At 43.8% G+C, this 25,850-nt stretch overlaps 1 protein-coding gene across 1 annotated transcript in view; it reads right to left on the minus strand.

Moving 5' to 3' along the window:
* The window catches only part of LOC121293075 (homeobox protein DBX1-like), a 45,778-nt gene extending 22,277 nt beyond the window's left edge, over positions 1-23,501 (minus strand). Inside the window, exon 1 of the mRNA XM_041215670.1 lies at positions 23,348-23,501. Coding sequence (XP_041071604.1) covers positions 23,348-23,501 — 154 coding nt within the window. The remainder of the gene's footprint in view (positions 1-23,347) is intronic.
* Between the last annotated feature and the right edge of the window lie 2,349 nt (positions 23,502-25,850).

Here is a 25,850-nt window from a genome sequence, read left to right on the forward strand (position 1 = left end):
GGTGGATAGATTCTTGGTAAGCAAGAGGGTGCTAGGTTGTTAGGAGTAGATGGGATACAGATTTGAGGTTCCAATCAGATCAGCCATGATCTTATCAAATGGCAGAGTAGGCTCGAGGGGCTGAATGGCCCAGTCCTGCTCCTTGTTCATATGTTTTTAAGTTCTTATTTCCCAGTTTTTGCTGTTTTTCCATTCTGGGTTGCCATTGGCAAAATGGCATGGTGGTGGGAAGGCACTGGGCACACCTTATCTCTTCCCACACCATGTTGCTAGCCTTCCTGCCTCTGACCCCATCCTCTAGGGCTCAGAGAATTACTGCCAAGGTCCCACAGTGAATTGTGCTGATCTGGTGTCTAAAAGAAGAAAATTCAATTATCCATCTAGGCCAGGTGAACTAAAATCTTTATCCAAGCTTTACATAAGTCTCAACATCTAAGCAAATAGCCCTTTAATGTATGGTGTTTATTAATTGTAAATGTGTCAAGTGGTTATTCTCCATTAGATTCTCACCATAGTATTTTATTTTCGCGCTTCACCTAAATGGTTAGAACAGCCCGGCCTGCCAAATCACTACATTTTACAGCTGCTGTCAATGTTGTTCCTTTATAGGAAGAACACTTTGTTGTGGGTGGTACAGTCCTAATATCCCACCCTGCCCCCAGAGATCAAATTTCCAGTCAGGTGACCTAGACAGAAACTAGTGAAATCACCCATGACTATTCAAGCATTTATGTCAATCAAGCGAAGGGTTATAGACCTTCCGTTTGAGAACCCAATGCTCCAGTAAGGCATGTTTTGTTTAAGTCATACACTAGGAACAAAGGGATTCATATAGTTTATTTGTCGTGGTGTTTCACTGTTGTATATCAAATTACAAAACATCTATTTGATGTTGCTTGGAACATACATACTCTGCTTACTCCACAACGGAATCATTTAATGATGCTGTATGAACTGGGCAAATCTTTGTCCCATAGAAGTTTTGCCTTGAGCAGCCAGTGGCCACATTGTAATGCGAAAAAAAATTGGAAGCCACATGCTGTGTAGTAAAATTGTCCTTAACAAATTGCTCTATTGTTAGAGTGATAGGAAGCCAAAGGTTGCATGTAAGCTCATTTAAAAGTTGCCCACAGCTAAAGATACTGAAAAAAAATAAAGTGACATTGCCCTGCCTAAATTTTTCAACAGGCTACTGCTAATGTGAAAAATCACTTTCCATGCCTATTGCCTGTGATAGTGCAAGGAGATTTTCTATGGTGCTTTGTTTACTGGGATCTGTCAGAGGGGTCTTTCTCGAGTGAATGGTGTGCAACTGAGCTCACTGAGAGTTTACATTTGTAGAGAGTATGTAACCAGACTTACTCGAAAAAGGAAAGAAACAGAAGCCGACGGAAGTTGTTAATTGAAGTTAAATCGTAAAGTGTACAGTGCGTAACAATTCATAATCAAGATGTCTGTGCTATATAGACACAGCTATTGGCTTCAAGTGTTACAAAGGTCAGTGATGCCTTCGACTGAAGTTGTGAACCATACACTGAGGCTTCAAGAATAAAAGAATTGAATCGATTGAGACTATAATGTCCCGAAAACAGTTTTGTCTGAGACCACTGACTATACTTCGAAGAAGGAATTTGAAATGGGAATGTTTTTCTGCTTTAATTGGTCTGGTTTAGTGATTTTAGGTGCATTTAATATGCACATGGAACATATTTAATAACTGACACTTATAGGGCCAGCAAACAATAGACATGAAACCCATTGACATAAAACAAATTGACTTGCATTGAGATAAGAATATTTTTAAATTGATTGCATGTACTTAACCATTTAAATGTTATGAAAATAATCTGACATCAAACCACAGTGCCACAGGTTTATGATTTCTGAATGAACCAAATTTCATGGGATGGTGGGGATTTAGCTGGTGTTTTGGGATCAGTCTGTCCTTCATCCCCATGGAAATTACACAATGGTGGCTTTCGTTATTTTCATTTGCCCTTGTTATTATTATCATCAACTTTCAGCTTTAAAAATATTCACACAACTACCCTAAAAGTCTTTGGATATTTTTAATCTCAAGCAGTGGTTTTGTACATGGGGAAAATTTTTCAGTCTTCTGCTCAAATCTGTATCCTTTTCCTGTCTTGTTTACACATACTTGTTTCTGCTTCTTCCATAACTGGAGAGAATAACTAACAAATTGCAATTTGCCCTCCTGAAAAGTGATAGTTTTACACTATTTAACGTACAACACCAATCAACGAATCTGTCAGTCACTTGACTGATTCACTGTGTGGGATGCAGTATTGGTGTATTGAATTCCCCGTGACACCAGACTGTTAATCTGGTAAATATTCTCAAGTGCAACTGCTGATAATGTGCGAGTATTTATTGTGTTTAGATGGAGTTCCAATGAGCTCTGAGGGTGAGAGTGAAACCTCTTGCCTTTTCACACTGTGCTCAAGACCCCTGAACTTTATGCACATTCAGTCACAGACTGAGGGTAATGGAGCATGAGCTTAAGCTCAATAGACCTTGCATTAACACAAGAGATGAGAATGTCACTAAACGCAAAGTTTTTTTTAAAAAAAGAAAACACAAGAATTACCCTGTTTTGGATGCAAACGTTATCCTTTTAGGAAAGGAACATTTCTATTATAATACAGATGACTCCTGTTATTGTCGCTTTCAATTTGCCAGTCAATAAAGAGTCAATAGGCATGAAGTGACAATAAGAGGGATTCACATCAATATGAGGCCACTTTCCTCAGAGAAACATTCAAAATAAGCCATTTAGCAACAGAGATTTCACTTTTTGCCATAATTACCATTGATATTCTCAAGATATTTTTGCCATGTAATGTGGCTGAGAGGAAAGCGAAACTTCAATACATGACATTATCTCCATTGCAATTTTATGCACATGAAGTGGAAATTGATAGGCATTAATAATCTTCTAAGGTTACAGGTGAAGATCCATCAAGATGGAACTGTAGAAAGAGAGAAAGCCAATGGAAAGTGGCAAATATATAGGCGCTAAATTGTAGAATCCACTTCTCAGCAATGAAACAGAATCTTACAACACAGACAAAGGCCTATCAGCCCATCATGCCTGTGCTGGCTCTTTGAAAAAGCTAGCCAATTAATCTCACTGCCTTGCTCTTCCCCCATAGCCCTGCATTTTTTTCTTTTTCAATTCTATATCCAATTCCCCTTTGAAAGTTACTGTTGAATCTCCTTCCACCTTCCAGACACCACATCTCAGACCATAACAACATGCCAAATAAAAATAGTTCCCTGCTGTCTCCTTTGATTCCTTTGCTAACCATATTGAATCAGATAAAGATGCAGATTATAGGATGGGGCTCACTTAAATATATTTGAGTTACTGGATAAGAAATTAGACCAAATAATGGGGAACTGTTCTGAAATTTCATGGAAAGCATAGACATAACTAAGGGGTAAGCGGAATTACAGTGCTTCTTCTGAGGAAATTCATCTGTAATTGGGGGAGATGGTGACATAGTGCTAATGTCACTGGCCTAGTAATCCAGTAGGCCCAGGCTAATGATCTGGGTCATGAGTTCAATTCCCACTATGGCAGCTGGTGGAATTTAAATTCAATTAATAAATCTGGAATATAATGTTAGTCTCTGTAACAATGACCATGACTTGTTTCAAACCCACCCAGGATTACAGGTATCTCCGGGACATAAAACATTTCTCGGACTGCTGTTCCCGTCACATTCTGAGATCCACACTCAATGCCATGCGCCGCCATATGAACACACTCGACCTCTCCCTCCAGCAGCACCGCCGTACCCTTTTTCAAAGCTGCCCCCAGTTTCATTATATTCTTCGTCTCATCCGACGCCTCAACAAGAAACTTTTTCTCTTTCTCTCAAGTGCTAAGGAATGCAATCTCCAACAACTCATCGACACCAACACCCATCTAGGACCCTCCACCCCTGCCTGTCCCTCCGTCCCCACCCCATCTTCCAATCCCAGCCCCAGCCGTGTATTCAGTATACCCCCTGACCTTCCCCTCTCTGATGCTGAACGTTCAGTGCTCAGCAAAGGACTTAGTTTCATACCCTTACGCCCTCATCTCAATGAATTTCGGGCTCAGCACGATGCTGAACTCTTCTTCCACCATCTTCGTCTCCGGGCTCACTTCTTTTGGCAGGAGTCCTCTCCCCGTTCAACGGATCCTTTTACCCACCTCCAATATTCTCCCTCCACCTGGACCCCTCCCTCTGGATTCTTACCTTCTCTTGATCTTTTCATTGAGAACTATCGGCGTGATGTTAGTCGTCTCAATTTCTCTGCTCCTCTTACCCATTCTAATCTGTCGGTCTCTGAACTTACTGCACTCCGTTCTCTCAGGTCCAACCCCAACATTGTCATCAAACCCGCTGACAAGGGTGGTGCTGTTGTTGTCTGGCGCACTGACCTCTACCTTGTGGAGGCTGAGCGTCAACTCACAGACACTTCCTCTTACCTCTCCCTGGACATGACCCCACCACTGAACATCAAGCCATTGTTTCCAGGACTGTCACTGACCTCATCTCCTCTGGAGATCTTCCTCCCACAGCTGATAGTCGCCCAACCTCGGACGGCCCGCTTCTACCTCCTACCGAAAATCCACAAACAGAACTGTCCCGGTAGACCGATCGTGTCAGCTTGCTCCTGCCCCACAGAACTCATTTCTCATTATCTTGACTCTCTTCTCTCTCCCCTTGTCCAGTCCCTTCCCACCTACATCCATGATTCCTCTGACACCTTACGTCACATCAACAATTTCCAGTTCCCTGGCCCCAACGGCTTCCTCTTCACCATGGATGTCCAATCCCTCTACACCTCTATCCCCCACCAGGATGGTCTGAGGGCCCTTAGCTTCTTCCTCGAACAGATGCCCAAACAATCCCCATCCACCACTACTCTCCTGCGTCTGGCTGAACTTGTTCTCACGCTGAACAATTTCTCCTTCAACTCCTCTCACTTCCTCCAAATAAAAGGTGTGGCTATGGGTACCCGCATGGGCCCCAGCTATGCCTGCCTCTTTATGGGGTATGTGGAACATTCCTGGTTCCAGTCCTACTCCGGCCCCCTTCCACAACTCTTTCTCCGGTACATCGATGGTTACTTCGGTGCTGCTTCATGCTCTTGTTGGGACTTGGAAAAATTTATTAGTTTTGCTTCCAATCTCCACCCCTCCATCATTTTCACGTGGTCCATCTCTGACACTTCCCTTCCCTTCCTTGACCTTGCTGTCTCAATCTCTGGTGATAGACTGTCCACCAATATCCATTACAAGCCTACCGACTCCCACAGCTACCTAGACTACAGCTCCTCACACCCCTTACTGTAAGGACTCCATCCCATTCTCTCAGTTCCTTTGCCTCCGTCGCATCTGTTCTGATGATGCTACCTTCAAAAACAGTTCCTCTGACATGTCCTCCTTCTTCCTTAACTGAGGATTTCCACCCACGGTTGTTGGCAGGGCCCTCAACCGTGTCCAGCCCATCTCCCGCGCATCCGCCCACACGCCTTCTCCTCCCTCCCAGAAACATGATAAGGTCCCCCTTGTCCTCACTTGTCACCCCACCAGCCTCCGCATTCACAGGATCGTCCTCTGCCACTTCCGCCAACTCCAGCATGATGCCACCACCAAACACATCTTCCCTTCACCCCCCCGGCGGCATTCCATAGGGAACGTTCCCTCTGGGACACCCTGGTCCACTCCTCCATCATCCCTACTCCTCAACCCCCACCTATGGCACCTCCCCATGCCCACGCAAAAGATGCAACACCTGCCCCTTCACTTCCTCTCTCCTCACCGTCCAAGGGCCCAAACACTCCTTTCAAGTGAAACAGCATTTCACTTGCATTTCCCCCAACTTAGTCTACTGCATTCGTTGCTCCCAATGCGGTCTCCTCTACATTGGAGAGACCAAACATAAACTGGGCGACCGCTTTGCAGAACACCTGCGGTCTGTCTGCAAGAATGACCCAAACCTCCCTGTCGCTTGCCATTTTAACACTCCACCCTGCTCTCTTGCCCACATGTCTGTCCTTGCTGCATTGTTCCAGTGAAGCCCAATGCAAACTGGAGGAACAGCACCTCATCTTCCGACTAGGCACTTACAGCCATCCGGACTGAATATTGAATTCAAGAACTTTAGATCTTGACCTCCCTCCTCCATCCCCACCCCCTTTCTGTTTCTTCCCCCTTCCTTTGGTTTTTTCCAATAATTTATATAGATTTTTCTTTTCCCACCTATTTCCATTATTTTTAAATCTTTTATTCCCCTCCACCCCCAGTAGAGCTATACCTTGAGTGCCCTATCATCCATTCTTAATTAGCACATTTGTTTAGATAATATCACCAACTTTAACCCCTCTGTGTTCTTTTGTTCTTTTGTCTGTGACATCTTTTGATGATCTGCTGCTATCACTGTTTGCTTGTCCCTACAACCACACCACCTCCCTCCACTTCTCTCCCCCCACCAAACCCCCGCCCCCCCCACAACCTTAAACCAGTTTATATTTCACCCCTCTCCTTGGATTCACCCAGTTCTGCTGAAGGGTCATGAGGACTCGAAACGTCAACTCTTTTCTTCTCCGCCGATGCTGCCAGACCTGCTGAGTTTTTCCAGGTAATTCTGTTTTTGTTTTGGATTTCCAGCATCTGCAGTTTTTTGTTTTTATATTTTTACAACCATTACTGATGGCTGTAAAAACATATTTGGTTCACTTATGGAAGGAACCTCCTCAACTTCCAACCTCATAGTCTCTCAGCCTCGGACAGCTCACTTCTACCTCTGATACAACTGAGTGGCTTGCTAGGCCTTTTCAGATGGCATTTAAGAGACAACCACATCGCTGTGGCTCTGGAGTCACATGCAGGCCAGACCAGGTAAGGGTGGCAGATCTCCTTCCCTAAAGGACATTAATGAACCAGATAGGTTCTTATGACAACCTGGTAGTTACATGGTCACCTTTACTGATACTGGCTTTTTATTCCAGCTTCATTTTATCAACAAAAATTAAATTCCTCAACTGCCATAATGGGATTTGAAATCATGGTTCCAGATCGCTGGTGCAGACCTCTGGATTACTACTCTTTTTTATTCATTCAGCATTTATTGCCCATCCCTAGTTGCCCTTGAGAAGGTGGTGGTGAGCTGCGTTCTTGAACCGTTGCAGTCCATGTGGTGTAAGTACACCCACAGTGCTGTTCGGAAGCAAGTTCCAGGATTTTGACCTTGCGGCAGTGAAGGAACGGTGATATATTTCCAAGTCAGGATGGTGAGTGACTAGGAGGGGAATTTCTAGGTGGTGGTGTTACCATCTATCTATTGCCCTTGTCCTTCTAGATGGTAGTGGTCATGGGTTTGGAAGGTGCTGTTGAAGGAGCCTCAGTGAATTCCTGCAGTGTATCTTGTAGATGGTAATCACTGCTGCTAGTGTATGTGGGTGGTGGAGGGAGTGCATGTTTGTGGATGTGGTGCCAATCAATGCTTTGTCCTGGAAGGTGTCAGGCTTCTTGAGTGTTGTGGGAGCTGCATTCATCCAGGCAATACCTAGAGTATTCCATCACACTCCTGGCTTGTGCCTTGTAGATGGTGGACAGGCTCTGGGGAGTCAGGAGGTGAGTTACTCGTCACACAATTCCTAGCTTCTGATCTGCTTTTATAGCCACAGTATATATGGCTAGTCCAGTTCAGTTTCTGGTCGATGGTAACCCCCCAGGATGTTGAGAGTGGGGGATTCAGTGATGGTAATGCCATTGAACATCAAGGGGTGACAGTTGGATTCTCCCTTGTTGGTGATGGTCATTGTCTGACACTTGTGTGGCATGAATATTACTTGTCACTTGTCATCCCAAGCCTGGATATTGTCCAGGTCTTGCTGCATTTGGACATGGACTGCTTCAGTATCTCAGGAGTCACATATGGTACAGAACATTGTGCAATCATCAGCGAATATCCCCACTTCTGACCTTCTGATGGAAGGAAGGTCACTGATGAAGCAACTGAGGATGGTTGGGCCAAGGACACTACCCTGAGGAACTCCTGCAGTGATGTCCTGGAGCTAAGATGACTGACCTTTAACAACCACAACCATCATCACTTGTGCGAGGTATGACTCCAACCAGTGGAGAGTTTTCCCCCAATTCCCATTGACTCCAGTTTTTCTAGGGCTCCTTGATACTATACTCTGTCAAATGCTGCCTTGATGTCAAGGGTTGTCACTCTCACCTTACCTCGGGGGTTCAGCTCTTTTGTCCATGTTTGAACCAAGGCTGCAATGAAGTCAGGAGCTGAGTGGCCCTGGCGGAACCCAAACTGGGCATCAGTGAGCAGGTTATTGCTAAGCAAGTGCCACTTGATAGCACTGTTGATGACCCCTTCTATTACTTTCCTGATGATGGAGAGTAGACTGATGGGGCGGTAATTGGCCAGGTTGGATTTGTTCTGCTTTTTGTGTACAGAACATACCTGAGCAATTTTCCACATAGCCGGGTAGATGCCAGTGTTGTAGCTGTACTGGAACAGCTTGGCTAGGGGTACGGCAAGTTCTGGAGCACAAGTCTTCAGTACTAATGTTGGAATATTGTCTTTGCAGTGTCCAGTGCTTTCAGCCATTTCTTGATATCATGTGGAGGGAATCACATTGGCTGAAGACTGGCATTGGTGATACTGGGGACCTTTGGAGGAGGCCGAGATGGATCATCCACTCGACACTTTTGGTTGAAGATTGTAGCAAATTCTTCAGCCTTATCTTTTGCACTGATGTGCTGGGTTCCTCCATCATTGAGGATGGGGATATTTGTGGAGCCTCCTCCTCCAGTGAGTTGTTTAATTGTCCACCACCATTCATGACTGGATGTGACAGGACTGCAGAGCTTAGATCTGATCTGTTGGTTGTGGGATCGCTTAGCCCTGTCTATCTCTTGCTGCTTATGCTGTTTGGCATGCAAGTAGTCCTGTGGTGTAGCTTCACCAGGTTGACACCTCATTTTTGGATATGCCTGGTGCTCTTCTTGGCATGCCCTCCCGCATTGAACCAGGTTTGATCCCTTGGCTTGATGGTAATGGTAGAGTGGGGGATATGCTGCGTCATGAGGTTATAGATTATGTTTGATTCTGCTGCTGCTGATGGCCCACAGTGCCTCATAGATGCTCAGTCTTGAGTTGCTAGACCTGCTCGAAATCTATCCCATTTAGCATGGGGTAGTGCCACCCAACACGATGGAGGGTAACCTCAATGTGAACGCAAGACTTCGTCTCCACAACGACTGTGTGGTGATCACTCCTACCGATACTTTCATGGACAGAATCATCTGTGGCAGGCAGGTTGGTGAGGATGAGGTCAAGTATGTTTTTCCCTCTTGTTGGTTCCCTCAACATCTGCTGCAGACCCAGTTTAGCAGCTATGTCATTTAGGACTCAGCCAGCTCAGTCAGTAATGGTGCTACCAAGCCACTCTTGGTGATGGACCTTGAAGTACATGGACCCAGAGTACATTCTGCACCCTTGTCACCCTCATTGCTTCCTCCAAGCGATGTTCAACATGGAGGAACACTGATTCATCAGCTGAGGGAGGGTGGTATGTGGTAATCAGCAGGAGGTTTCCTTGCCCATGTTGGTCCTGATGCCATGAGACTTAATGGCGTCTGGAGTCAATGGTGAGGACTCTCAGGGCAATTCCCTCCCATCTGTATGCCACTGAGTTGCCACTCCTGCTGGCTCTGTCCTGCTGGTGGGACAGGACATACCCAGGTGGTAGTGGTGTCTGGGACATTATCTGTGAGGTTTGATATTGTGAGGATGACTATGTCAGGCTGTTGCTTGACTAGTCTGTGGACAGCTCTGGCACTATGTTAGTGAGGAGGATCAACAGGGCTGAGATCGCTGTTGTCATTTCCGGTGCCTAGATCAATGCCGGGTGGTCCATCCAGTTTCATTTATTTTTTGTGACTTTGTAGTGGTTTGAGCAGACTGAATGGCTTGTTAGGCCATTTCAGAAGGCAGTTAAGGGTCAAATACCTTGCTGTGGGCCTGGAGTCATGTGACCAGGTAAGGATAACAGATTTCCTAAACGTTTTTACAACAATCAACAATGGGTCCATGGTTATCATCAGACTTTTAATTCCAGATTTTTACTGAATTCAAATTCCACCATCCGCCATGGTGGGATTTGAACCCGGATCCCCAGAGCATTACACTGGGCCTCTGGATTACTAGTCACCATCTATGCCATCGCCGCCATCGCACTCTAATTTTGTTTGCAGTTAGCATTTAACTGAAATCCACAGTTTAAATTCTAAAGTTCCCAGCCTTAGGGCAGAATTTTGCCCTTGACAGGCGGGCAGGCAGCCGATCGCCGCCGCCGAAACAGGCCCCACCGCAATTTTAAGTGGGCGGGCCAATTAAGGCCTGCCCAGCGTGATGCCCGATGGGAAGCGCTATGCAGGTCCTGTGCAGATGGGAGGGAGGGTTTGGGATTCCCCAACTGCCAGAGTGCGTTCTTTCATGCATGCACATGAAAGAGTGGACATCTCCCTGAGGCTAAGTGCTGTCTCAGGGAGATTGCTGAAACTCTGTGAAACTCTAAACATAGAAAAATTTTAAAATCATTAACATGTCCCCCTCGTGAAAATGTCACATGAGATGGGACATGTTAGTGAAGAACACAAACACTTTATTAAAAGTTTTTAATCCCGATATCAAACCTCATCCCGCCACTGAATGATGTTTGTAAAAAAAATCACTCACCCGCCTGCCCGTTGTGCCTGTGCGCTGAGCCGACGTTTGCACGGGCACCTCAAAATCCTGATCGATTGGAGAGTTAATGGCCTTAACACGGCCTTTAATTAATGGCGGGTGCGCATCCCACTGCATAGCGTACCCACCGATCTAAATATCACGATGCCGCGTGCTGACATTTTAAGCGCTGGCGTGCAGGCCAGCCAGAAGGTTCTTCCCTTAAGCTGGGATTTAACAAGGTCTCCACTGGGTGAGCAGTTGGGCTTAGTTAATTAAAGAAGCAGCTGAGACTGGTTCCTCTGTAACTGGGTCAGCTCGCCTTTGTCTTAGGGGCATATGAAGCCAGCCAACTTGGCGCAACTTAGAATAGACTGATGGGAGTTGGGTGAGGGGAGGAAAGGAAAGAGGTATTCCTTTGCTTTTTGCTTTGGCATTTGATAATGCGAGAGGAGCAGCAGCCTTAAAGAGTGAGGGGAACTAGGCCGGACACCAGTGCAGGACTGGGAGCCAGCGCGAGAGGAATGGATTTGTTAAGTAGGAGCTGGTGAGCATTTCTACTGTAGAGTTTTTAAAATTGGTCTTTAGTTTAGATTAAGTAGTGTTTGAAGTATAAGAAGTAAGGTCCTAGTATATATTTAATATTCTTCAAACTAGAGGAAGTAAAAGAAAAAGGAGTAATTTAAGGGTAAGTCATGGCAGGGCAGCTCGGACACATGGAAGGCTCCTCCTGTGCAACGTGGGAAGTCAAGGACACTACCAGTGTCCAGGAAGTGTCTCCAGCTGCAGCTACTCAAAATCAGTGTTTCGGAGCTGGAGCTACAGCTGGAGTCACTGTGAAGCATCTGCAAGGGTGAGATCTTCGTGGATAGCACGTACAGTGAGGTGGTCACACTGCAGGTAAAGAGTGCACAGGTGGAAAGGGAATGGGTGACCACCAGACAGAGTAAAGGCACTAAGCAGGTAGTGCAGGAGTCCCCTGGGTCCATCTCCTTCTCGAACAGATTTTCCATTTTGGCTACTCCTGCGGGAGATGGTTTCTTTAGGGGGATGCAGCAAGAGCCAAGTCCATAGCACCACAAGTGGCTCAGCTGCACGGGAGAGATCGGGGGTGTGGGGGGGTGGGGGGGGGGGGGCGTGGTTTGGGGTGGGGGGGGGTGGGGTGGGGGGGAGGGTTGTGGGGGGGAGCAAAAAGATTGGGAGAGCAATAGGGATAGGGGATTCTATTGTAAAGGGAACAGATAGATGCTTCTGCAGCCGCAGACATGACACCAGGATGGTATATTGCCTCCCTAGTGCCAGGGTCAAGGATGTCACTGAGCAACTACAGGACATCCTGAAGTGGGGAGGGTGAACGACCAGCAGTCATGGTCCACATCAGTATGAACGACACATGTAGAAAGTGGGATGAGGCCCTGAAATCAGAATATATGGAGCTAGGAAATAAATTAAAAAGCAGACCTCGAAGGTAGTAATCTCAGGATTATCCCTGTGTTACGTGCTAGCGAGGTTAGGTATAGGAGAATAGACCAGATGAATGCATGGCTGGAGAGATGGTATAGGAGGGAGGGATTTAGGTTCCTGAGGTATTGGGACCAGTTCTAGGGAAGATGGGACTGTACCAGCTGGACGGGTTGCACCCCAGCAGGACTGGGACCAATATCCTCACAGGGGTATTTGCTAGTACTGTGGGAAAGAGTTTAAACTAGAGTGGCAGAGGGATGGGAACCTCAGTGGGGAGACACAAGAGAGAGAAACAAAGAGAGATGAAAGACAGAAAAGTAGAAAGAAAAGGTAGAAGGTTGAGGAAACAAGGTGTAGCAGCAAATAGGGCCATAGTATAAAAAAACTGTGTAAAAAATGTTAACAAGACAATTCTAAAGGCACTATCTGAATACACTGAGATTCACAATAAGGTAGATGAAGTAACAGCGCAAATAGATGTTAACGGGTATAATATGATTGTGATTAAGGAGACACGGCTGCAGGGTGACCAAGGCTGGGAAGTGAATATCCAAGGGTATTCGATATTTAGGAAGGACAGGCAAATAGGAAAAGGAGGTGGGGTGGCATTGTTAGTCAAGGATGAAATCAATGCAATAGTGAGAAAGGACATTGGCTCAGAAAATCTAGCTGTAGAGTCAAGCTGGGTGGAGTTAAGAAGCAACAGGGATGGAAAACATTAGTGGGAGTTGTCTATAGGCCTCCAAACAGTAGTGGTAAAGTAGGGGATGGCATTAAACAGGAAAGTAGAGATACATGTAATAAGGGTGCTACTGAAATCATGGGTGACTTTAATCTACATAGAGATTGGACAAACCAAATTAGCAATAATACTGTGGCGGATGAATTTCTGAGTGTGTATGAGATGGTTTTTTAGACCTGTAAATCGAGGAACCGACGAGGGAACAGGCCATCCTAGATTTGGTATTATGTAATGCGAAGGGGTTAATTAATAATCTTGTTGTGCAGGGACCTTTAGGGACCAGTGACCATAACATGATAGAATCCTTCATTAGGATGGAAAGCGAAGTAGCCTGATCTGAAACTAGGGTCCTAAATCTAAACAAAGGAAACTTTGAAGCTATGAGGGGTGAGTTGTCTATAATAGATAGGGGAACTTCATTAAAAGGCAATGCCTAAAATGGATAGACAATGGCTAATATTTAAGGAACAAATGTATGCATTGTAACAATTAAACATACCTTTCAGGTGCAAAAACACAACAGGAAAAGCAGGCAAACCATTGCTAACAAAAGAAATTAAGGATAATATTAGTTGCAAAGAGGAGTCATATGAAGTTGCCAGAAAGAGTAGCAAGCCTGCATATTAGGAGCAGTTTAGAATTCAGCAAAGGAGGACCAAGAGATTGATTAAGAGGGAAAAATAGAGTATAAGAGTAAACTTGCAAGGGACATAAACGACTATAAAAGCTTCTATAAATATGTAAAAAGAAAAAGATTAGTGAAGGCAAGTGTAGGTCCCTTACAGTCTGAAACAGGAGAAATTATAATAGAGAACAAGGAAATGTCAGAGCAATTAAACAGCTGCTTTAGTTCTGTCTTCACGGAGGGAGACAAAAATAACTTCCCAGAAATACTAGGGAGCCAAGGGTCTAATGAGAAAAAGGAATTGAATGAAATTGGCATTACTAAAATAATAGTGCTAGAGAAATTAATGGAACTGAAAGCCAATAAATCCCCAGGGCCTGATAATCTACATCCCAGGTACTAAAGGAAGTCGCTGTGGAAATAATGGATGCGTTAGTTGTCATCTTGCAAAATTTTATAGATTCTTGAGCAGTTCCGGCAGATTGGAGGGTGGCAAATGTAACCCCACTATTTAAAAATGGAGGGAGGGAGAAAACAGGAAATTACAGGTCAGTTAGTCTAACATCAGTAGTAGGGAAAATGCTAGACTCTATTATAAAGGATGTGTTAATAGGATACTTGGAAAATATCATCAAAATTAGACAAAGTTAACACAGATTTATCAAAGAGAAATAATTTTTGACAAACCTACTGGAGTTTTTTGAGGATGTAACTAGCAGAATAGATAAGGAGAGCCAGTGGACATGGTGTATTTAGATTTTCAGAAAGCTTTTGATAAAGTCCCAGGTAAGAGGTTAGTGTGCAAAATTAAAGTACATGGGATTGGGGGTAATATATTGACATGGACTAAGAATTGGTTAGCAGACAGGAAACAGAGAGTAGGAATAAATGGATCTTTTTCGGAGTGCCAGGCGATGACTAGCGGGGTACGGTAGGGATTAGTGCTTGGGCCCCAGCTATTAATATCAATGATTTGGATGAGGAACCAAATGTAATATCTCCAAGTTTGCTGACAACACAAAACTAGGTGGGAATGTGAGTGGTGAGGAGGATGTTAAGATGCTTCAAGGCGATTTAGACAAGTTGAGTGAGTGGGAAAATATATGACAGATGCAGTATAATGTGGATAAGTGTGAAGTTATCCACTTTGGTAGGAAAAACAGAATGACTATTATTATTTAAATGGTGATAAATTGGGAAATGTTGATATACAAAGGGACCAATCACTAAAAGCAAGCATGAAGATGCAGCAAGCAATTAGGAAGGCAAATGTATGTTGGCCTTCATTGCGAGAGGACTTGAGTACTGGCACAAGGATGTCTTGCTGCAGCTGTACAGGGCCTTGGTGAGACCACACCTGGAGTGCTGTGTGCAATTTTGATCTTCTTACCTAAGAAAGGATATATTTGTCATAGAAGGAGTGCAGCAAAGGTTCACCAGACTGATTCCTGGGGTGATAGGACTGTCGGAGGGGGAGAGATTGGGTAAACTAAGCCTGTAATCACTAGAGTTTAGAAGAATGAGAGGGGATCTCATTGAAATGTATAAAATTCTGACAGGGTTGGACAGACTAGATGCAGGGATGATGTTTCCTCCGGCTGAGGGTCCTAGAACAAGGAGTCACAGTCTCAGTATACGAGATGGGCTATTTAGGACTGAGATAGGGAGAAACTCAGAGGATGGTGAACTTGTAGAATGCTCTACCACAGAAGGCTGTGGAGGCCAAGTCACTGAATATAGTTAAGAAGGAAATAGGTAGATTGCTAGACTCTAAAATCATCAAGGGGTATGGGGAGAGAGCAGGAGCATGGCATTGATATTGAGGATCAGCCATGATAATATTGAATGTCGTAGCAGGCTCGAAGGGCCGAATGACCTACTCCCGCTCATATTTTCTATGTTTCTATGTCTATGTTTCTAAAGCAATTACTGAGATCCAAGAAATTCAGGGGTGGTAGCATCAGCCAGCTGAAAACTTGTCATCTAGGCATATATTCAGAAGGCAGTTTTAAACTTGTTTCATTAATAGGGAATTCCAAAATGGGGACAGCAGTGCCAAAAAGGGAAGCAGTTAAAACTTTGCTGAAAACTTTTACTGTTTCAGTTATACAACTGAGTAGACAGATAAGAATTGAAATGTAATAGTGACAAAACCTTCAGTAATGCATATCGGAGGGAGCAATGAGTGACGTGGGTATACAACTGCAAGAATATATTTAGCAAAAGGAGAATTAGGAAGGGGTTTGTAACCCTAGATTCATTCTTTGAAATGCTGAGATGATGTGGACAAGCAATTCATAAACAAATTATATGTTTGGATGGATAGCCGGAACAGTGGAGTATAACTTTAAAGAGGTTACATAATGCATTGGCCCGATGCATTTTGAAGACTGGGTAGGGTTTTGGTCTTCCCGCTTCAATCAGGATGTTATTATCTTGCAAAGAAGAACAACAGGAATTGTTCCAAGGTGAGTGGAGATTAACTGTAAGGGAGGATTAGAGAAAGTAAGGCCCCACATAGCCACGAGAAGGTTAAAAGGGCACCTTCATTGAGATTTACAAAATGTTCATTTGTTTAGATAAGGTGAACCTGGAATAGTATTTCTAAGGAATAGAACCAGAGTGTAAATTCTTTAAACAGGGAAATGTCTTTACTTACTTAAAAAATAAGAAATATTCGGAATATTATTAAAATATCAATGACATTTTGAGCAATTAAAATGCAGTTTGATCCTGACTGGTTGAATTGGAGTGCTCAAGGGATAAACATGAATGGGGTAAATAACTTTCCTCATCCTTTACTTATTTCTTATGATATAGAACAGCAAGCATTCAAATATTTGACATTTCAGTGGGGTAATTGCTTCTTCCAACATTTCATAATCCACTCTTTGCAGTATTTTTGATTACCAATTATTTTCGGATCCATAGGATGAGATTTTAACTCATTCAAAACCCATCTACTTACACAGGGTTAAAAACAGGCCCTATATATTTATACATAGAGCATTTCCAGTTGTGAGCTGACAGATGATCTCTTATGTATTTATGCTGATTCCATATTAAGTTCCACCTGTGACAGTTTTCTATTTTCTGACTACTCTGTAAATGGTACAGACTCTCAGCACTGTACTCTATCCAGTCATAGCTGTTTGATACAAATCTGCCTTTTTCTAAAGACCCAGCGCTTGCACTGAGCTGGTAATTTAATACTAGGTGACATGTGGGCAAATCCTATCTAAATCCTGAGATCACATTTATTTCAGATCATCCTGATCTCATTTGTTGTTGACCTTGCTGGATGCCATTGCATAAATGGAAAAGAAACTTGCCATTTCCTACACCAGGATGACTGATTAGATGGAACAAGATAAGAATAATTTAATAATGGATGTAGAGAGTGTACATTTCACACACAAAAAGGAAATCATGGATTTGCTTTTCCACCCACAAACTGGAAGGACAAAATGTGGTTAGTTTGTCCATTTTGATTGGATATTTATACATATTATTGTATATAGTTCCACTCTCCTTATTTAAGGAAGCATACAATTGCATTGGAGGCAATTCAGAGAAGGTACACTAGGTTGATTCCTGGGATGGGGGGGTTGTCTTATGAGGAAAGGTTGAGCAGCTAGTGCCTATACTCAGAGAATTTAAAAGCATGAGATGTCATCTTTCTGAAGGATATAAGATGCTGAGGGGGCTTAACAAGGCAGATGCTGAGGTTGTTTCAAGATAAGGGATCGCCCATTTATGATGGAGATGAGGAGGAATTCCTTCACTCAGAGTGTCATGAAGCTTTGGAATTTTCTACCCCAGAGAGCTGGGGAGGCTGATTCATTGAATATATTCAAGGCTTAGTTAGTCTAAGGAGGAGTCTAAGGATTAACTACAGGAGGAGTTAAGGGTATGGCGAACAGGCAGGAAAGTGGAGATAGGGCCAAGATCAGCTCAGCCATTATGCTACTGGCAACTTTATTGCAAAATAGTTACAGTTTTGGCCTATTCATCAAACCCACTTGATGAAATGATAATTGATCCATAGGTCAGAGCGATCCTGTGGGCTTGTACTCCATACTGTGCCTTGTGTAGGATCCTTGTGGTGATTCTCCGCCAGTTCAATTTGATTCGTGCTTCCTGGGCTGCACCAGACCACTGAATGACTCTTTGCAGATGACTTGTTATCTCTTCACACACCTCCATCATTCCCAGAGTAACTACAACACATATTTTGTCCCCTGACAATTCAGTCCCTGACCAGCCTTAGGTTGGATGTTCTCAAGTGGCCATATGGTCTACTCTTGCTCCTATTTCTTACACTTTTATATTATTATGATGTAATATAGGGAATTACTTGAAAGTTAACTTACAAATAGCTTTAGCCGTTTCTAGAAACCAGGCTAGTATCGGAAAACAATGCAGGATTAGTTTGGCCGGTTATGGTGAATGCTGGCAGCATTGTGCTAAGATATGAATTTCACATTAAGGCTGGTCAGGGACTAAATTGTCAGGGGACAGAATGTGTGCTGTTGTTACTCCAGGAATAATGGAGGTGTGTGAAGAGATAACAAGTCACCTGCAAAGAGTCACTCTTTACAGAGTGGTCTGGTGAAGCCTGGGGAGCACAAATCAAATTGAACTGGCAGAGACTCACCACAGTGATCTCACACTAGGGACTATGTGGAGTACAAGCCCACAGGGGCATTCTGCCTGTGGATCGATTATCAACTCAACAAATGGCTCTGTTAAATAGGCCAAAATTGTAACCATTTTGCATTGAAATTGTTTTCTGTGCTGCGTCTGTCCCAGGAACATGTTTCTCAGGCTTTGCTGGACTGTCCATACTGATATAAGATAATTGGCCTGTTAGCTGAAAACACAGCGGGAGGAATTATTCTGGGCCAACAAAGGTTGTCCACACAGGAACAAGTGGATGCAGGATTATTAGAAAACCATTTAAACTCTGTGGTGCATGTGGGCTGCTTCTAATCCATATCTACAGAACAGCTCGGGGTGGAGACCTGAAACAACCAAGAAGCCTGTACAGAAATGAAGATTTTTCTGTGCAACATGACACTTTTTTCAGAAAGAGAAATGGTTGAGTCATACTTTAAACAGAAAATACTTCTCCTTGCCTTTCCTTCAGGTGGGTATTAATTCAGCACTGAAGGAGCCCCATAAACTAAGATAGTTTCAAAATATAACTGGAAGGTTATTTTCATCTTTAAATAACTACATTTTTTATCTCTCATTAATTTTATACTTTACTTCCAGTTTCATTCATGAAAAAGATTTTAAAACTTTGGTGTACGCTTTGACCGATGGCGATTTTTGCCTTTCAGAGTGACATATTAAAGTAACTGTTACAGTTTATGGAATACTGTACTGCACGTAAATTGCAGTGATCGGATAAAAAGAGATTGCATTGAATTACACTGCCACCTGGTGGTGTAAACTGACAACAAAGGTCTCAATGAGTTTTTTGAAGCACTGCAAGCCAGTAATTCCAAGCATGGTAATCTCTTGCTTTAATCCTCTAAAATTGTAACTCACAGTCATCTGTTGTTCGCCTCACACTGATCAGCATTATTATCACAATAACACATCAACAGTAGGAGAAAACTAACCTGTTTTGTGATGGTCTGAACAAAACTCATACAATTAAACCTTTCCTCCACCATGAGCAAGCAAGATGTCCTGTATCCACAAGGGGACAGGAGGTCTTCCAGACACACACTGGGAAGGTAATGGGAGAAATTAGCTGTGAGGGTCAATCCCAGTAGTCAAACCCTGAGGACTTGGATACAGAGTCCCAAGAAATTTAATGGCCTCACATAGGTGGTCAAGGTCAGTGAATGCATCTCCAAATGCCATATACTACCAACTGCATCACTTGTCTTGGACACTTGTTCCAATCCTGGGTGATGTTACTTTTGGACAAGTCAGATTCCAGAGGGGAACCTGGCTAGACAATTCCTAACTGTTTTTGAAGCTGTGGAGGAAAGTTCCTGAACAAATTTACAGGAGTCTGCTGATGAACTTTTAACATTAATTAAACAAGGAACATTATATACACAGGTGAACTGTGGTCAGACACACTGCATTCCAAAATAAATGACAGATGCGTCCAAAGCAGATTCTATGAATTTCTCAACAATCCACCCAGACGCTTGACACACCATGAACCAACTGGTCTCACTGAACATCTATCTTTCTCACCAGGGTTTCCAATCACCATATTTGAAGATCTCGCCTTGGAATTCTCTTCAAGCGTCGTTCCCACCTGGACAGCTTCAACAGGGATCTACCTCCAGGATTTCAATTTCGCCTTCTGAGATTCCTTCCCCTGGACCCCCGAGTGCACTCAAGCCTCTCCTTCCAAGCACACTTTCGGATCTTCAGCTGTGCCAAGCGGAACACCACTGCTCTAGAGAGTATCTTTGCCCTATGGCCCACAGCACAGCGTCACCAACCTTTGGCCGCCCTCTCGGATTTTCTGGGCTTCTCTCAAGCCCACATCACTTCAAGTCCCCTCCTTGCAACTCCTCCTTTAAGCTGGAGCCTTTTTCTCTGCTCCTGTCATTGATATTGGCTCACTGGGTTCTATCTCTGATCCCTGTCTTTGTCCCTGCCTGGGACTTTCTTCTGGGACATCTTTCTGTCCCAATCCCTGGTTTGGGAACCTCCTTCTTGGTGTGGGACTCTCTCCCTGTCCCTCTCCCCGTGTCCTGCTGCCTGGGACACCTTCTCTTGAAATGGTTCCTGACCTGCTGTTTCATGCCATTTCACTTTGCTTTCCCTGCTTCCTTTGCTTCTGTGCATGTGCACAAGGCTGGTTCCCAGCCTAAAGATGTAAAAATGAATGAACTGTGCGTTTGCGGTCATTTCCCGACTAATGCATGTGCAGACGTCCCAAGGGCCACCAGGAACTGTTGATCCCAAACTGCGGCTCACAAAGTCAACTTAAAGTAAGTATCAGAGCTCATTACACCTACCGCTCAGAAGAAAGAAAGCTTCACTACAGTGAAGGTTTCTTTACAATGGCTTAACACTTTCTTTACAAAAACTTAACATCATAAACCTTCTAAAGCTTATTATACGAAACAGATAATCTTTTCGTTTTATTTCACAACTACACATTGTATTACACAATTACAAATATTTAACCAAAATAAAAGTCAAAAGATGTAACAAGTAGGATTAACGGAGATAAACCTCATAGAATTGTCATATAAGTCACAATATCAGTCACAAAAAGTTAGTATGCAGTTACAACAAGTAATTAAGAAGGCGAATGAAATGTTATCCTTTATCACGAGAGGGATTGAACATAAAAGTGAAGATGTTATACAGGGCATTGGTGAGACCGCGCCTCGAATACGATGTGCAGTTTTGGTCTCCTTATTGAAGGAAGGATGTAAATACATTGGAGGCGGTTCAGAGGAGGTTTGCTAGATTGATACCTGGAATGAGTGGTTGTCTTATGAGGACAGGTTGGACAGGCTGGACACAGTCTGGGGTTTAGCAGAGTGAGGGGTGGTTTGATTGAAGATCCTGAACGGCCTTGATAAGGTGGAAGTCAAAAGGATGTTTCCTCTTATGGGTGAGTCCAGAATTAGGCACTGTTTTACAATTAGGGGTCATCCTTTTAGGACAGAGATGAGGATAAGACTTTTCTCTCTGAGGGTTGTGCAACTTTAAAACTCTCTGCCTCAGAAGGTGGTGGAAGTGGGGGGCATTGAATATTTTTAAGGCAGAGGTAGATAGATTCTTGTTGGGCAAGGGAATCAAAGGTTATCAGGAGGTAGATGGGAATGTGGAAATCGAAACACAAGAAGGTCAACCATGATGTTATTGAATGGTGGAGTAGGCCCGAGGGGCCGAATGGTCTACTCCTGTTCCTGTTTCTTATGTCATAACTCAGAATCACAGAATTGTAACAGCAGAGGGAGACCATTTGGCCCATCTTGTCTGCACCAGCTCTCCAAATGAGCATTATGACCTAGTGCCATTGTCCTGCCTTTTCCCCGTGCCCGTGCACATTGTTTCTATTCAAATAATCATCTAATGCCCTCCTGAATGCTTCCATTGAATTTGCCTCCGCCACACTTCCAGGCAGTGCATTCCAGACCCGAACCACCCATTGTGTGAAAAAGTTTTTTCTCGCGTCACACTTGCTTCTTTTGCAAATCACTTTAAATCTGTGCCCTCTCGTTCTTGATCCTTTTTATAAGCGGAAACAGCTTCTCCCTATCTACTCGGTCCAACCCCCTTATGATTTTGAACATCTCTATCAAATCTCCTCTTAGCCTTCTTCCCTCCAAGAAGAACAGTCCCAACCTCTCCAATCTATCTTCATAACTGAAGTTTCTCATCCCTGGAACCATTCTTGTAAACCTCTTCTGCACTCTCCCCAGTGTGTTCACATCCTTCCTATAATGTGATGCCCAGAACTGTACACAATACTCCAGCTGAGGTCTAACAGAATGGGAATCTTCTCTGACAGCCTTCCTTTGAACTCTGAATAGAACATCAACAATTATATAGTTTCCGGCCATAACCTTTCAAGGTCTACCAAAGGCAGTGAAGATACGTTGAAGTTTTCTTTAGCAACAAATTAATCAGCTTATATTTCTATTTTATACAAGGGTTTTCAACCTTGCTGGTGTTACTGCAAACCAATACACTGGTGGTCTTCTCTTCAAATATGATTGATATGCATCCATATTTACGTGATAAAAATTAATTTTACCTTGGTTTCTCAATTTTAATATGGAAGAACACAAGATTTTTCTTACTCTTCTCCTCTGTTAATGGAAACAAGTCTCCAATGGGGCCTTTACATTTGTGACACAAACCATGGATGTCTGATTGGCAACCAACTTCAAAATTATCTTCCTCACTCACTTCTTCCTGCTATGATTTTTTTCTTTTCATTGTTTTGATCAACACCAGATGAATAAACTTGCACCAAGGGACGTTTCCCCTCTTTACTCAAATCTTTTTCTAGTTTATTGACAAGATGTTCCACAGTCCTCTGCACACGTTCCTATTCTTTCCATTGACATTTCAAAAACTGAACTTTTATTTCTGCTTCTTTCACAATTTTATCCAAGTATTTATTTACTCTCTCACTTTCCAATTCTTTTCCAACTATGTTAATCTTTTCATTCAGCTCAGCAACTACCTTGGTGATTTCAGTTGCCTTTGTTCAGGGTCAGTTGTGGAACAAGGTTGACAACTTCGCAAGGGCATTCAGTTCATTTTAGAATCTTTCTTCCATGGTTACTGACTGCTCTTCAAACTTCTTCAGTTCACTCCTTAGATCCTCAACCTGTTTGTTAAAAATGGCCCTATCTGCTTTTAAATTCTGGATCTGCTCTTCTGCATCTCATTCTTTTGGTTCTCCGAATCACATCGGAGTTCAAGAATCTCATTGCTCTTTTCATGACGAACTTCTAATAGTTTATCAGTTGGCTTTTAATTCTGTATTCAACCAACTGTTCTGATTCAACAACAATTCCTTTTCCTGTCCAAGGCGCTTTTAACAATACTTCATAGAGACTTCTGATGCTTGAAGTTCACCAAGTATTAATTGAAGATCTACCTTTGTTGAATTTGATTCTACAAGTTTATTTTTTTAGACATTTCAAGTCCTCAGTGAAGTGTTCTGTTTCCTGTGACTCTGTGACTGATGCTCAATTGTTCTCATCAATTCTCACTTTTTATTGGCAAACTCACCTTTCATACACGAAAGTTGGTTCTCCACACTGATCTGGTTTTCCTTCAGTTGCTCGTTATTGGCAATAAGCTTCTCAAATTTGACCACAGTAATTTTTTGGAGTTTGGTAAGATCAGCATGATTAAATATCAGCTGCAATACAGTTGTCACCATGCTACTGTCTTGCTAGCCAAATCATTACCCAGAATAAAATCTACCCCTTCAATAGGTGCCCTAAGAATAATTCCCACTGTAACAATTCCATTTACTAAGTCACTTGGTAAATTCTCTTTACACAAAGGAACATGTTTATAAATTCCACAAATATCTCCTATTAATACCTTTCCCTTCAACAAACTATCTGGGACACAAATTGTATCATCAGCCACCACCAATGACTGTTCTGCCCCAGTGTCTCTCGAAATTTTAATTTTTTTACTTGTTTTGTTTGAGATGTAAGGGAATACTTCTCCCTTTGAGACAAAACATCTGAAACCTCCAGTAGCCTAGCTCCCTTTAGCAATAGTCAAGGAAGAATTCTCTTGACTATCCTGAGCCATATCCCCATTCTAGTCGGTTCTGGGGAAACATGTTTTACCTCTACTACTCCTACAATTTTAAAACCAATTTCCTTTACTGGTACAGCCTTTTCAGAGGACCCACTGAACATTCCTACTACGACCATCGGTTTACCATTCAGCTTCCAACAATGGACTTAAGATGCCCTATTTTATGGCAATATCCCAATCTATATTAGGATAACTGAAGTTTCCCAGTGTCACAGCTCTATAGTTCTTGCACTTTTATGTAATTTGCCTGCAAATTTACTCCTCTATATCCTTCCCACCAGTTGGTTTATAAAATAACCCCGTTGTGTAATGATAGTACTATTGTTTCTTAACTCTAATAGATTCTGTCGTTGACCTCGCTAGGATATCCTCTCTCTCTCCAGCACAGTAATATTCTCCTTAATATTGCTACCACTCCTTCTTTCCTTCCCTATATTTCCTGAATACCTTACATTCAGGAATAATTAGTACAGAGGCCTGTCCTTTTTTTAAGGCAAGTTTCCAACATTACCAAGACATCATATCACCTGCGGTAGTAGTGGTGGTCAGCATGAAGGCCCTGCAGAGGAGGACAACCACCAGTGCCACAAAAGGATGAATGATCTCCTCCGTTCCGCCAGGGTAAGTCATTCTTTTCATCACTCCCAACTCACACACTCACAAACCCATCGCACACCCTCAGGGCCCTCACTCGCTGGCAGTGCAAGGGACATCGCCATTCATTCTTTCACACACACCATCATTGTCCTCATCCCATCCATGGGACCACTCACCACCTACACAGGCCAGGTATACTTATCATCTGGCCTGGCAGGCATCCTGATACACTCTCCCCATCTCTATCCAAGCAGGACAAACTGGCACACAACAGGAGGGAAGGGTCTCAGACAGGTGGAGGAATTCATAGTTCTGAGAGAATTTGAAAACAGAGCCATCCAGCTGGCCAGCGATGACCGGTACCGGTTCTGTGCTGACGGTGAGGTCAGTGCTGCTCTCCCAAGTGAGGATCCATCAGTGCAACATCCATCAGACAACCATGCTGTGAGTGATGTATCCTCTTTCACAGGCCACTGCCATAAACTAATTACCTCCCCTTGCTTTCACAGGCACATCTGGGACCCAGAGCCTCCGAGCAAGCTCCGAAGAAACCTCTGAAGAGGAATCTGAAGGTATCCTCCCTGAAGTCCTGTCACAGTACTCAGCCACACCCTCCACCAGTGCAGAGACACACACGTCTGTGGGACCTAGCTTTAGAGCAGCCGCAAGATCAAAACCTGGTGAGCACATCACACTTTTTGATCCACAGCAGGCGGAGGCAGAGATTTTCCAGGTCTCCAGCACTCGGAGGACTGCTGTGGAGGCCAGAATGTTGCTGAGTCCGAGTCAGATGATAAGCCTCTGGACTTGGCCATGTCACAGTTGCTGGAGCTGCAAAGGCAAGCTAGGGAACATCAGGAAGGGATGTCCGCTGCACTCCTCAGATTGCAAGGCACAATGGAGGATTCTGTCCGTCTTCAGGCTGAGGTGATAACGCTGGCATTGCAACATGCTGAGGTCAACACTGGCAGGATGGTGGCCACCATGGAGACCTTGATCCAGGATGTCACTCCTACATTACTGCATGGGCTTAACTCCGTCGCTGATGCCATAGTTGGCCCCCAACAGTGTGTACGCGAGAGGGATGCTGGGCAGCTTGGTCTCAGTCCAGCTACCCCTTCCGTTCACGGAGTCAGGCAGGGGTCCTCAGCACCTATAGGGAGGAGGATCAGCAGGTGCACGCTCCGGGGCCATCCACCCAGGTGACTCTGGGAGTGACCGGCCCATCCGAATCCCCTCTTCCTGTGACCTCCGCAGCTCCAGCTTCACAGGCCGAGGAGGGTGTATTGCCACACAGCTGGGTTCCAAAAGCAGTCTGGGGCCCTCCAAGTCTTGGCCCTCCAGAGGACGCTGCCAA

This window comes from Carcharodon carcharias, chromosome 21 (genome assembly GCF_017639515.1).
Source record: "Carcharodon carcharias isolate sCarCar2 chromosome 21, sCarCar2.pri, whole genome shotgun sequence".
In the NCBI taxonomy this organism is placed as follows: domain Eukaryota; kingdom Metazoa; phylum Chordata; class Chondrichthyes; order Lamniformes; family Lamnidae; genus Carcharodon; species Carcharodon carcharias.